Below are 13,089 nucleotides of genomic sequence, written 5' to 3'. Positions count from 1 at the left end.
TCACTACCTGGGTGACAGATTCAGTTGAAGCTCAGAGCATCATGCAGTATATCCATGTAACACACCTGCACATGTACCCCTGAATCTAAAATAAAAATAAGTAAAGAAGAAAAAAAAAGAAAAAAAACAGGCATGGTAGTGGATGCCTATAATGCAGAGGCTGAGGCAGGAGAATTGCTTGAACCCGGGAGGCAGACGTTGCAGTGAGCAGAGATCACGCCACTGTACTCCAGCCTGGTTACCCTAACAAGAACAGCTGTTATTTGTTTTGCATCTAGCTCATTCTGCTTTCTAGCTCATACGTTCTGTCTCTCATATAGGCTACTAATTCTGTGTTACTCTGTTAAGAACAAAAACCAAAACCCTATAATGGTCCATTTCTGACAGTATAAAGCCCAAACTATATGGTATGACCTTCAAGGTCCTTCATTACCTGACATCAGTCTACTCTTCAAAATCCTTCTTTTTTTGGCTGGGCGCGGTGGCTCACACCTGTAATCCCAGCACTTTGGGAGGCTGAGGTGGGTGGATCACGAGGTCAGGAGATCGAGACCATCCTGGCTAACATGGTGAAACCGTGTCTCTACTAAAAATACAAAAAATTAGCCAGGTGTGGTGGTGGGTGCCTGTAGTCCCAGCTACTTGGGAGGCTGAGGCAGGAGACTGGCCTGAACCCAGGAGGAAGAGCTTGCAGTGAGCCGAGATTGTGCCACTGCACTCCAGCCTGGGCAACAGAGCAAGACTCTGTCTAAAAAAAAAAAAAAAAAAAAAATATATATATATATATATATATATATATATGTAACTCAATCGGAGCCGGCGCATTTGAGAAGGCGCCTGTGAGGGTCGCTCCTCAGCTGCCGCGCTCCCACTCCGCGCCGCCGCGACTCTGCCCGCCCCGAAGGTGGATGTGAAGCTCCAACACCTCGACTTCTGGGCCAGCCTTCGTGGCCAGGTCCCGGGACTGCTGGACTGGGACATGGGGAACGAGCTCTTTCTGGCCTTCACCACATCTCACCTCTCCTTAGCCAAGCAGAAACTTGCCAGGTATAAACTCCGAATTGTTAAGCCACCAAAATTACCCCTAGAGAAAAAACCCAACCCTGATAAGGATGGTCCAGATTATGAACCCAACCTCTGGATGTGGGTAAACCCCAACATCGTGTATCCCCCTGGAAAGCTGGAGGTCCCAGGACCTAGGAAGAGGGAGGATCTGACAAGCACAATCCCCTTGTCTCAGCCACCACAGAAGGAGGAAGATGCCAGCTGCTCAGAAGCCACAGGGGTGGAATCACTGTCCCGGTCCTCCAGCAAGTGGTCTCCCCCTCGGAAGCGCTTTGCCTTTTTCCCCAGCACTTGGGAGAAAACACTTCCCCTTTTTCCGGACAGCCCCAGAAGGCTGGAAGAATACTGTCCGTCACAATCTCTGTTTTCGAGACAGCTTTGAGAAAGTGCCTGTCAGCATGCAGGCCGGGGCCAGCACACGGCCTCGATCTTGCCTCTGGAAGTTGACGGAGGAGGGACACCGCCGCTTTGCGGAGAAGACTCGCGCCTTGGCTTCCACTCGGCTGGAAAGTATCCAGCAGTGCATGAGCCAGCCAGATGTGATGCCCTTCCTCTTTGATCTTTAACCCCAAGAAGCAGGAGCCAGCTAATGCTTTACTAAATTTACCCTCAGTTAAAAAAAAAAAAAAAAAAATATATATATATATATATATATATATGTATATGTGTGTGTGTATATATATATATATATATGTATATGTGTATATATATATATATATCCTTCTGGGCTGGGCGCAGTGACTCATGCCTGTAATCCCAGCACTTTGGCAGGCCAAGGCGGGTGGATCACCTGAGGTCAGGAGTTCCAGACCAGCCGGGCCAACATGGTGAAACCCCATCTCTACTAAACATACAAAAAATTAGCCAGGTGTGGTGGTGGTCACCTATAATCCCAGCTACTCGGGAGGCTGAGGCAGGAGAATCGCTTGAACCTGGGAGGCAGAGGTTGCAGTGAGCTGAGATTGCTCCACTGCACTCCAGCCTGGGCAACAACAGCAAAACTCTGTCTCAAAAAAGAAATAATAATAATAATAAAATAAAAATATACTTCCATGATGATCCCCCTTGGGAATAATATCTTCCATTTCTTTGTCTGCCTATGTAATCATTTATGGGACACCTCAATGTCACTTCCTTTGCAAAGCCTTTCCTGGCCCCACCCTGTATTCACCCACCTGTTTTTGTATTTAGTACACGATACGGGGAAGTCTCATCCAGGGGTGGCATTTTAAATCCAGTGGATCAGGCGGAAATTACAAATGGTCAAGATTACCCTTCCCTTAGGAAGATGCCACTTTGGAGCCTGCTCTTTCTCTCTCTCTCTCTCTCTCTATAATATATATAATATATAATATTTATATATAAATATAAATATGTTAATGTTTATATATGTATATACTTATATATAAATATGTATATATTTTTATATAAATATGTATATATTTATATATAAATATGTATATTATATTTATATATAAATATTATATGTGTATATATATTTTTAGACAAGGTCTCACTGTGCCATCCAGGCTGCTTGCTGCAGCAATCTCCTAGGCTCAAGAGACCCTCCTGCTTCAGCCTCCTGAGTAGCTGGGACTGCAGGTGTGCACCACCACACCCAGCTAATTTTTTTTGATTATTTGTAGACATAAGGTGACAGAGTGAGACTCTGACTCAAAAAAAAAAAGTTATGACCCCACTGTATTATAATTCCCTGGTCTGAAATTACTTGTCTGTCTAGCCAAACTGAGTGCTCCTGAAGCACTCAGGAAAGATTCCTAGGGATTATCACAATGCTTAGCATAGAGTAGGTATCAGTAAAAGTTGGATAAAGTCAGTCTCCTTTACGTCAGTCTGTATCTACTCCCACCCTTGCTCACTTTTGAGTAATTATTGCAGGAGACCCCCTGAACTGCATGTATACCTTTAGGCCAAAGACCAGCACAGAGGTCAGCCTACTTCTAAAGGACAGTCCATTGCAGGGCCCTCAAACAGCACTTTCCTCCTTTTTTTTTTTTTGTTTGTTTGTTTTTTTGTGAGGGAGTCTCGCTGTGTCTCACAGGCTGGAGTGCAGTGGTGCTATCTCGGCTCACTGTAAGCTCTGCCTCCCGGGTTCACGCCATTCTCCTACCTCAGCCTCCTGAGTAGCGGGGACTACAGGCGCCCGCCACCATGCCCGGCTAATTTTTGTATTTTCAGTAGAGACAGGGTTTCACCATGTTAGCCAGGATGGTCTTGACCTCCTGACCTTGTGATCTGCCCTCCTTGGCCTCCCAAAGTGCTAGGATTACAGGTGTGAACCACCGTTCCCACCCCCTACATTTTTATTTTATCTTATCTTATCTTATCTTATTTTATTTTATTTTATTTTTTGAGACGGAGTCTCGCTCTGTCTCCCAGGCTGGAGTGCAGTGGCCGGATCTCAGTTCACTGCAAGCTCTGCCTCCCGGATTCACGCCATTCTCCTGCCTCAGCCTCCCGAGTAGCTGGGACTACAGGCGCCCGCCACCTCGCCTGGCTAGTTTTTTTGTATTTTTAGTAGAGACGGGGTTTCACCGTATTAGCCAGGATGGTCTCGATCTCCTGACCTCGTGATCCACCTGTCTCGGCCTCCCAAAGTGCTGGGATTACAGGCTTGAGCCACCGCGCCCGGCCCACCCCGTACTTTTTATTATATTTAGTCTAACCTTGTTGGTATGGACCTCAAGGCCATACACCTGACCACCCTCCTTTCTCTTTCTATAGTCTTAGATTCCAGCTCAGCTATCCTCTTCCCTTTATGGCAGCTTATGGTCTCCAGCCTGCTGAGTGTACACCACAATCCTAGAGACATTTTAAACTACCACTGTATCCCACTTTACCCCACCATACATACAAGTAGAAGTTCAGCGCTACTAAATAGAGAGCCAGTCTTTGCAGGGTAATTTCAATAGAGTTCTCTATCTTTATTGATATGCCACTGCACACATGAGGGAAACAGTGCTTTTCTGGAGAAGATTGGAGTCCATCACATTTCAAATGGGGAAGTAAACCCTGATGTGGGCAAGGGACTCTGGCAGTCAGAGCAGCTGCAGTAGGGCTCAGAGGAACAATCCCTCTTCGTGGCAGGTTTTTGAGCAATGATTATCCCTTCTAGGTCTTTCACTTTGTTTTCCACTGTCAGAAGTTTTTTCAAAATTTTCTCTTGCAGACCCAAGGACAGGAAGATATTATTATTGTCTTGAATTAGGAGACCACTTCCTTCTGGGTTGGCTAGCAAAGCCTGAAAAATAGCTGAGCCCTTCTTGTAAAGTTTGTAGAGTGTGATTACAAACAACAATGTTTTCTAAAATGGAACAACAGAAGTTGAATGTTAGTTGCTACAGTTTTCTATCTATAAGAGAAAAACAAAACAAAAACTTAATAGTAACAGTAATTCCTCATTCCAATAACAAGTCTTCCATTTAGCAAAATATTTTCACATCTGTTTCATCTTTTGATTTTCACTGCAAACCACAGGTAGGCAGGTCAGGCAGGACTATTATTTGCATTTAATCAAGATTGTAATCATAGATAACCATTTTCTGAATGTCTGGAAGTTACTTTGCCTATGCATGACCTATTTATGCAGAAAAAACAGAACTAGATAACTATATACCTTCCAGTTTGAACTCTGTCATTGACCAAGGTTATATATTGGAAGTGGTAGAGCCAGGACAATCCAGAAATTTACACCTCCAAGTACACTTTAGGACATAGTAGTCTGAAAAACTGGATTTCTTGGTCATAGAAAAGGTTCTTAAAATATACTAGGAGAGATCTGGGTACAATGGCACACATATGTAGTCCCAGCTACTAGGAAGGGTGAGAGGATCACTTGAGCCCAGGAGTAGTGTGCTATGATGGCACCTGTGAATGGCTACTGCACTCCAGCCTGGGCAACATAGCCAGACCCTGTCTCTTAAACAAATTTTATATATATATTTTATTTATATAAAATAAATTTTAGGTGTGAACCACTGCATCCAGCACTTTGAGAGGCTGAGATGGGAGGATTGCTTGAGGCCAGGAGTTAAAGACCAGCCTGAGCAACATAGTGAATGTAGCGAGACCCTGTCTTTACAAAAAAGTTTTTAAAATTAGCCAAGCCTGGTGGTGCATGCCTATGGTTCTACCTGCTCAGGAGGCTAAGGCAGGAGGATCACCTGAGACCAGGAGTTTGAGGCTGCAGTGAGCTATGATGACACCACTGCACTCCAGTCTGCGTGACAGAGCAAGACACTGTCTCTAAAACATAAAAAAGAAATTAAAAAAATAAAAGCATATGCCAGGCATGGTGACTCATGCCTGTAATCCTAGCACTTTGCGAGGACGAGGTGGGCGGATCACCTGAGGTCAGGAGTTCAAGACCAGCCTGGCCAACATGGTGAAACCCCGTCTCTCCTTAAAATACAAAAAATTAGCTGGGCATGGTGGTACGCACCTGTAATCCCAGCTACTTGGGAGGCGGAGGCAGGAAAATTGCTTGAACCTGGGAGGCAAAGGTTGCAGTGAGCCGAGATCACGCCATTGCACTCCAGACTGGGGGACAAGAGCGAGACTTCATCTCAAAATAAATAAATAAATAATAAACGCATATGTATAGGACAGATTCTTGCTAGGACAAGAACAAAAATCATCTTGTTCCTTATAACAACTAGTACCGCTTTTTTTTTTTTTTTTTTTTTTTGAGACAGAGTCTCTGTCGCCTAGGCTGGAGTACAGTGGCACGATCTTGGCTCACTGCAACCTCCACCTCCCGGGTTCAAGCAGTTCTCTTGCCTCAGCCTCCTGAGTAGCTGGGACTACAGGCATGTGCCACCACTACGCCCGGCTAATTTTTGTATTTTAAGTAGAGAGGGGGTTTCACTGTAGCACCACTTATTGAATATATGTGCTAAGATTTATATATATAATATCTCCTGTAATCCTCACAATACACATACATATGCGTGCGCACGCGCAAACACATATACACGCACACATTCCTGTTCAAGATTTAGGCCAGTTGGTTTACATTAAATGAGATTTTGGAGAAGAACTGAATTTTAAATCCTAGAAATTTGGTTCAAACTCCAATTTTGCCAGCTCTTACAAACTATGTGAACCTGGGTGGGTGATAATCAAGTTCTCTCATCTACAAAATGGAGAAAATAATATCTGCCCTGACTACTATGCAGGATTGTGATGGTTTAAAATAGAAACGACCTGTGACCATAATTACTAAACAATAGTGACATATGAAAATAAATAAATGCTAAAAAATGATCCAGTAACAACTTCTCTCTGCATTTATCAAGTAAACTTGCCACTCTTAAGAAAGCCATTTTAAAAGCCTGTCACCTTAAGTTTCCACTAAACCTCAGTGCACCTCAGTTTCTTCACTGGTCATGTGAAAATAACCTCTGTCCATTTCATGGAATTTTTGAGATTCTCAAAGCATTCGACTATATTGTATGTTAACTATTATTATTGATGACTACACAGATGTAAAATCCTGTCTTTCACAATCCCAGCCAGTTAAATTCTTACTCCCCAAAGAGCTCCTATATACTTACGGAGCCTTATTTTGTTAAAACACAATAATGAGCACATTGCGATGACTTCATACATATGCCTTCTTATCAGTTACAGAACAATGGCATAGGAAGAAAGGCCATACTCATGATCCTGGCTATACTTTGTTGCCTATTCTAGAAACATAGTAGCAAAGATGAATAAATGACCAAAACATTTTGAGGGTAAGGCTGTCTTTTCAGATTACAAACATATTTGGTCTATTTTATTAGAGAAGACAAGCCAAAGACCACTGTGAGAAAGAGCATTTTTATGCCCAAAGCCTAATTGATGGAGGTTTTCAAGGATAACCTACTTTCTGCCAACTTAAGAGACAAAGGTTTGCCTTGGCACATCTGCATGATCTTAAAACTGGTGGCAGCAATATGGGAGAGAACTAATCAAATTTCAATTTATAACTATAGAAATGTTTGTAACAAAAGAGTATAACCTGAATTGACTGAATACTTCGTTTCCATAAGGCATATATTCCTATTGCCAACAAAATCAAGAAAGAAATCCTCAAGATGATTTGCACAGCCGGAGCAAGATTATCTAATAGTCCCAAATTTGTTTGCTGAGGTGCACTAGTCTCTCCCAAAAAACTTGCTTGTATCGAATTCCATACTGTGCTCAGAGAATCTAAGAGGTTGTCCCAGTTAGAAGAGGAAGATGTTGACATTTTCATAAGTAGCAGCTCCAGGAACTACATGTGCAGAAGCTTCAGGAATCTAGATATCAGTTAGGGGTAGTGGCCTGGGGGCCCACATGTTCTGGAGCCATTGTGTGCTGTGCTTTGTGATGTCACTGTTCCAAAGGTCAGCTTGCTTCCCACTCACCCAACCAGTGAATCTTACTCAAAACCAACCAGGCACCGGCCTGGGTTTTCAGTTCATTCATATTGCTTTATCTGATCTTTGGCTAGTTCTGGCTCTAGCAAAGTGCTGTCCAGTACAACTTTCTGCAATAATGAAAATGTTCTTTATCTGCCATGTCCAATATGGTAACCACTAGTTACCTGAAATGTGAATAGTGCAGCAGAGATGGAATTTTCATTTTAACTAAATTTGGCCAGGCACGGTGGCTCACGCTTGTAATCCCAGCACTTTGGGAGGCCGACGCAGGTGGATCACTTGAGCCCAGGAGTTCGAGACCAACCTGGCCAACAAGGTGAAATCCTGTCTCTACTACACATACAAAAATTAGCCTGGCATGGTAGTGCACACCTGTAGTCCCAGCTACTTGGGAGGCTGAAGCAGGAGAATCACTTGAACCTGGGAGGCAGAGGTTGCAGTGAGCTGATGTTGTACTCCAGCCTTGGTGACAGAATGAGACTCCGTCTAAAAAAAAAAGTTAAATAGCCACATGTGGCTAGTGGCTTCTCTCTTAGTGTAGATCTACATTTCCAACAATTCATCACATGGACAGCAGCTGTTGCAGCTGTTTTCAGATAATAAAAAAAGCTGAGGTGTATTGAGGTTGAATGGAAATGTGAGGAGACAGGATTTTTTATTTTTATTTTTTTGAGCTGGAGTGCAGTGGCGTGATCTCAGCACACTGCAACCTGTGCCTCCTAGGTTCAAGCGATTCTCCTGCCTCAGCCTCCTGAGTAGCTGGGATTACAGGCTTGCGCCACCACGTCTGGCTAATTTGTTATATTTTTAGTAGAGATGGGGTTTCACCATGTTGGCCAGGCTGGTCTAGAACTCCTGACCTCAAGTGATCCACCCGCCTCAGCCTCCCAAAGTGCAGGGATTACAGGCATGAGCCACCGCACCCAGCAAGGAAATAGGATATAAACAGGGCTTTTTTTTTTTTTTTTTTTTTTTTTTTCTGAGACAAGTCTTGGAGTCTCACCCTGTTGCCCGGGCTGGAGTGCAGTGGTGCAATCTCAGCTCACTGCAACCTCTGCCTCCTGGGTTCAAGTGATTCTCCTGGCTCAGTCTCCTTAGTAGCTGGGATTACAGGCATGTGCCACCACGCCCGGCTAATTTTTAAATTTTTAGTAGAGATGGGGTTTCACCATGTTGATTAGGCTGGTCTTGAACTCCTGAGCTCATGATCCACCTGCCTCGGCCTCCCACAGTGCTGGGATTATAGGCATGAACCACCATGCCTGGCCTTCAGTTCACCTTTAATAGTGGCATCCACCCACTCATCTGTCAGTCACTTCTACTCAGTAGTCGCATCATGCCCTATTAGGACTTACTGACTTATGCAATGCCTACTTTCAAGCCTTTGATAAATTCTTTTTTTTTGAGACAGAGTCTCGCTCTGTTGCCCAAGCTGGAGTGCACTGGTGCGATCTTGGCTCACTGCAACCTCTGCCTCCTGGGTTCAAACTATTCTCCTGCCTCAGCCTCTTGAGTGACTGAGACTAGGCACGCGCCTCGCCTGGCTAATCTCTGCATTTTTAGTAGAAACGGGGTTTCACCATGTTGGCCAGGCTGGTCTCGAACTCCTGATCTCAGCTGATCCTCCTACCTTGCCCTCCTAAAATGCTGGGATTATAGGCATGAGAAATAGCACCTCGTCAGCCTTTGATAAATTCTTACAGGTTTTTCATTGCCTTTCAAACAAAATCCAAAATCTGTAACATGGCTAACAGGGCACTAAAATGCCTGGTCCCTGCTTGCGTACCAAGTCTTCTCTTCCTCTGCCATTTGTTCTTTCAACTCCAGCTATAGTAGTCTTATCAATGTCACCAACACACCAAGCTGTTGAACCACAAAGCCTTGGCACATAATTGGATTACGATTACTCGCATTATTTGCCTGGCTTCCCCCTCCTCCCCCAGGTTGGAGTTCAGTGCCTATTCACAGGTGTGATTATTGCACACTACAGCCTCTAACTCCTAGGCTCAAGTGATCCTCCCACCTCAGCCTCCCAAGTAGCTGGCACTACAGGTTATTGCCTGGCTAACTTCTATTGATTCTTTAGGTTTCAGTTTAAACATTATCCTCAATGAAGCTTTTGCTGTCCTTTTTTGGTCCACTTCTCACAAGCCCCTCTATTCCCCGTTTAAAAATAAAAGCACTTTTACTTATGTGTACTGTTTTAATGTCTGTCTTCCCTATTGGATTTTTTTTTGAGGTGGGGAGGTTGGGGGGGTACAGGGTCTCACTCTGTTGCCCATGCTGGAGTACAGTGGCCTGATCTCGGCTCACTGCAACCTCTGCTTCCTGGATTCAAGCAGTTCTCCTGCCTCAGCCTCCCTAGTACCTGGGATTACAGGCACGCACGCCACCATGGCCCAGCTAATTTTTGTATTTTTAGTAGAGACAGGGTTTCACCATGTTGACCAGGCTGGTCTCAAACTCCTGACTTCAAATATCCACCTGCCTCTGCCTCCCAAAGTGCTGGGATTACAGACATGAGTCACCACAACCAGTCCCCTATTGGATTCTTAAATCTCTATGATGCAGGAAAGAGTCTTGCTCAACACTTACCACCCAGGGGCTAGCAGATGGTATATGCTTTCTAAATATTTGGCTTCTTAACCATTTAGATAGCTTTCCTACGCCTCTGGTCTTTTTTTTTTCAGGCTATACCTGCCAAATACATGTTGACAGATTTTTAAATCTCTTGCCTATCCTGGTTACCTTCCCCAGAGTGAATCAAACCTCCAGATGCAGTCTGTCACAGAAACCACTCCTGCAGGAGTAGACCAAGGTCACAGAGGGATAGGCCACTCTTTCTAGACACAGTTCTACATAATAGGGTATAAAATCAGTAGTATAAAGCCAGGAGGTATCACAGTTTACCTTGGGGTAGGAGGTGAGGAGGAGCAACGTTTCTGAGTTTTAGAAGTTTCTGGCCAGGTGCAGTAGTTCATGCCTGCAATTCCAGCACTTTGGGAGGCTGGGGTGGGAGGATTGCTTGGGCTCAGGAGTTCAAGATCAGCCTGGGCAACCTAATGAGATCTCGTCTCAAAAAATAACAAAAACAAGTAAGTAAAAGTTTCAGAAAACTTGTCTTTTTCGTAGCTTTCATGTTATTCACAGAAAAAAACATGCACCAGTTTCCCATCTCTATATTCAAAAATGAAGAAATGTCAACACCATGACTGTGGAGTTTGAGTTGAATAACCTGGCTTTCACCTACACTTCAAATTGTATTTCCCACTATTCGCCTTCACACTCACTCACATTACAGAACTGTGGTATTTTTGGTACTTCAAATACCACCTGCAACTTTCCATCTGTTATTCCTTTATACTAAATGTCCCTCTCTGACATTCTTCCAGTCAGAATGAGATTGGAAACTGGGCTCCATCTCTATTTGTGCCAGCCAGGCAAGATGCTTTGTCAAAAGCTTTGTCAAGATGCTTTGACTCAAGTACTTTGTCAGATAAGGATAATAACAGCACCTACTTCATTGGATTATGAAAATTCAACAAGATAATTTTATGTAAAATGCGAAAAAGCGTAACCACCCTGAATTCTCACAGTACTTCCCACTTCAGGCCAGTGCTTCTAGAACTTTTCTGTGCCTAAGAATCACCTGGAGATCTTACTAACACGCACATTTGGGTCCAGTAGGTCTAGAGTAGGGCCTGAAATTATGCATTTTTATTAATAACAATCTCCTAGGTGATGCCCATACTGCTGGCCCACTACCACACTTTAAGTAACAATGTTTTGAGAAACTCCAGCCCTCCCTTCACCTTGTGAAAGCTTCTTGATGGCCCTGACAACTTTACTGTTTTTCCTCGTCTCCCATTGCACCTGGAATTTTATCTTTTTAAATGTGTGTACTTAAATATTTGGTGAATGACTATGTCTTAGGCAGTTCAGCTCAGTAGGCTATTTGGGACTGAGAAAGGATAGATTGAGCATGGAATACCCCGAGGAAGGCTAATAAAAACTTTCTTCTCCACAGTTCCTTACCCTTTTTCATACATGGGCTCATGAAAATGGGAAAAACACTGAAGCAAGAGAATTCTGGGTACAGGCAAGAATAGAAGCATCTGGAAGTCTTCATTCCTACTCACCATTTGGAGGCACTCTTGCATTGAAAAAGCTTTGAAAACAAAGTCAGTGCTTTCAGGTCTGTGCCAGGGTGGGGACAAATTCCAGAGATATCAAGTTAAAATGATTACTACAAGCTAAAAAAAAAAAAAAAAACCCTTTGCCCTGTATTATCATATAGTCATTCATGCTGGTTTAAACATAAGTCTTTTTTTTCTTTTTTTTTGAAACGGAGTCTTGCTCAGTTGCCCGATTGGAGTGCAGTGGCACGATCTCAGCTCACTGCAACTTCCGTCTCCAGGGTCCAAGCGATTCTCCTGCCTCAGCCTCCTGAGTAGCTGGGATTACAGGCATCTGCCACCACACCTAGCTAATTTTTGTATTTTTAGTAGAGATGGGGTTTCTCCATGTTGGTCAGGCTGGTCTCAAACTCCTGACCTCAGGTGACCTACCCGCCTCGGCCTCCCAAAGTGCCAGGATTATAGGTGCGAGCCACCGCACCCAGCCAAAAGTATTTAATAAAGATCAAATGATGCAAGCTGCTCTAACTGGGATAGACAGTGATCTTAGGATCAATTACTTAGGCTTGTACTTGAACGATTTTATTTATTTTTGAGACAGTCTTGCTCCGTCACCCAGGCTGGAGTGCAGTGGTATGATCTCGGCTCACTGCAACATCCACCTCACGGGTTCAAGCGATTCTCCTGCCTCAGCCTCTCGAGTAGCTGAGACTACAGGCGTGTGCAATCATGTCCAGCTAATTTTTTGTATTTTTAGTAGAGACGGGGTTTCACCGTGTTAGCCAGTTTGCTCTTGACCTCCCGACCTCATGATCTGCCCACCTCAGCCTCCAAAAGCACTGGGATTACAGGCGTGAGCCACCGCGTGCGGCCTAATTGAGCTCTCAAAATCTGGGTTTAATTTCACTGTGAATGGCCTCACTTGGTCCTTCCAGGGGCTACAAGTTCTTTGTGGTTGAATGGATATAGTTCAGTCTTAGATAAATTAGTAGCTTTTTCTTATTCTGGGCTAACCATCTTTCTAGTATGAGGAATTTTTACTAGGCCTACAGGTGCTTCTCATGATCAAATCACAAAAAGGGACCTTTCACCTATACCCCCTCCCTTCGTAAGTGAGGAAATTCAAGTCACTGAAGAATTAGCTGGATTCCAAAGAAACAATAGTGGTCTCAGTCTCTAAGATCCTTGTTTCTGCCACTTCTTTCAACAGTCTCAGATCATTCCAATTTCTCAGAATCCTCTGTTACCTACTGGGATCTGAGACAAGAAATGACTTGGTTATGGGGGTGCTTTAGACTCAGGGTAAGGTGACAATGAAATTCCTGAAGAGCTGACAAAACAAGAAAATAAGGTTTAAGGGTCAGAGGAAAGATCTTGAAAATCTAACCACAGTAGGCCGGGCACAGTGGCTCAAGCCTGTAATCCCAGCACTTCGGGAGGCCAAGGCGGGTGGATCACGA

At 43.9% G+C, this 13,089-nt stretch overlaps 1 protein-coding gene and 1 pseudogene across 2 annotated transcripts; one reads left to right on the top strand and one right to left on the bottom strand.

Moving 5' to 3' along the window:
• The first annotated feature begins 829 nt into the window (after window positions 1–829).
• Window positions 830–1,447, top strand: LOC104654917 (annotated as a pseudogene).
• Window positions 1,448–3,989: 2,542 nt separating this feature from the next.
• On the bottom strand, window positions 3,990–11,923 carry TMCO2 (transmembrane and coiled-coil domains 2). 2 transcript variants are annotated; one of them, XR_004060316.1, is made up of 2 exons: window positions 10,404–11,923; window positions 3,990–4,390 (listed from the first exon to the last, which is right to left on the bottom strand). XR_004060316.1 is itself a non-coding variant. In XM_010354216.2 (2 exons), exons 1-2 carry the CDS (start codon window positions 7,325–7,327, stop codon window positions 4,073–4,075), a joined length of 555 nt encoding a protein of 184 aa, XP_010352518.1. In that variant the 5' UTR covers window positions 7,328–7,734; the 3' UTR covers window positions 3,990–4,072. The 2 variants fall into 2 exon arrangements, 1 of the variants encoding a protein (XP_010352518.1); XM_010354216.2 differs by lacking the exon at window positions 10,404–11,923 and adding an exon at window positions 7,091–7,734.
• Between the last annotated feature and the right edge of the window lie 1,166 nt (window positions 11,924–13,089).

This window comes from Rhinopithecus roxellana, chromosome 12 (assembly GCF_007565055.1).
Source record: "Rhinopithecus roxellana isolate Shanxi Qingling chromosome 12, ASM756505v1, whole genome shotgun sequence".
Taxonomy (NCBI): Eukaryota; Metazoa; Chordata; class Mammalia; order Primates; family Cercopithecidae; genus Rhinopithecus; species Rhinopithecus roxellana.
Note: the sequence above shows the minus strand (reverse complement) of the source record. Positions and strands in the feature narration are given on the sequence as shown.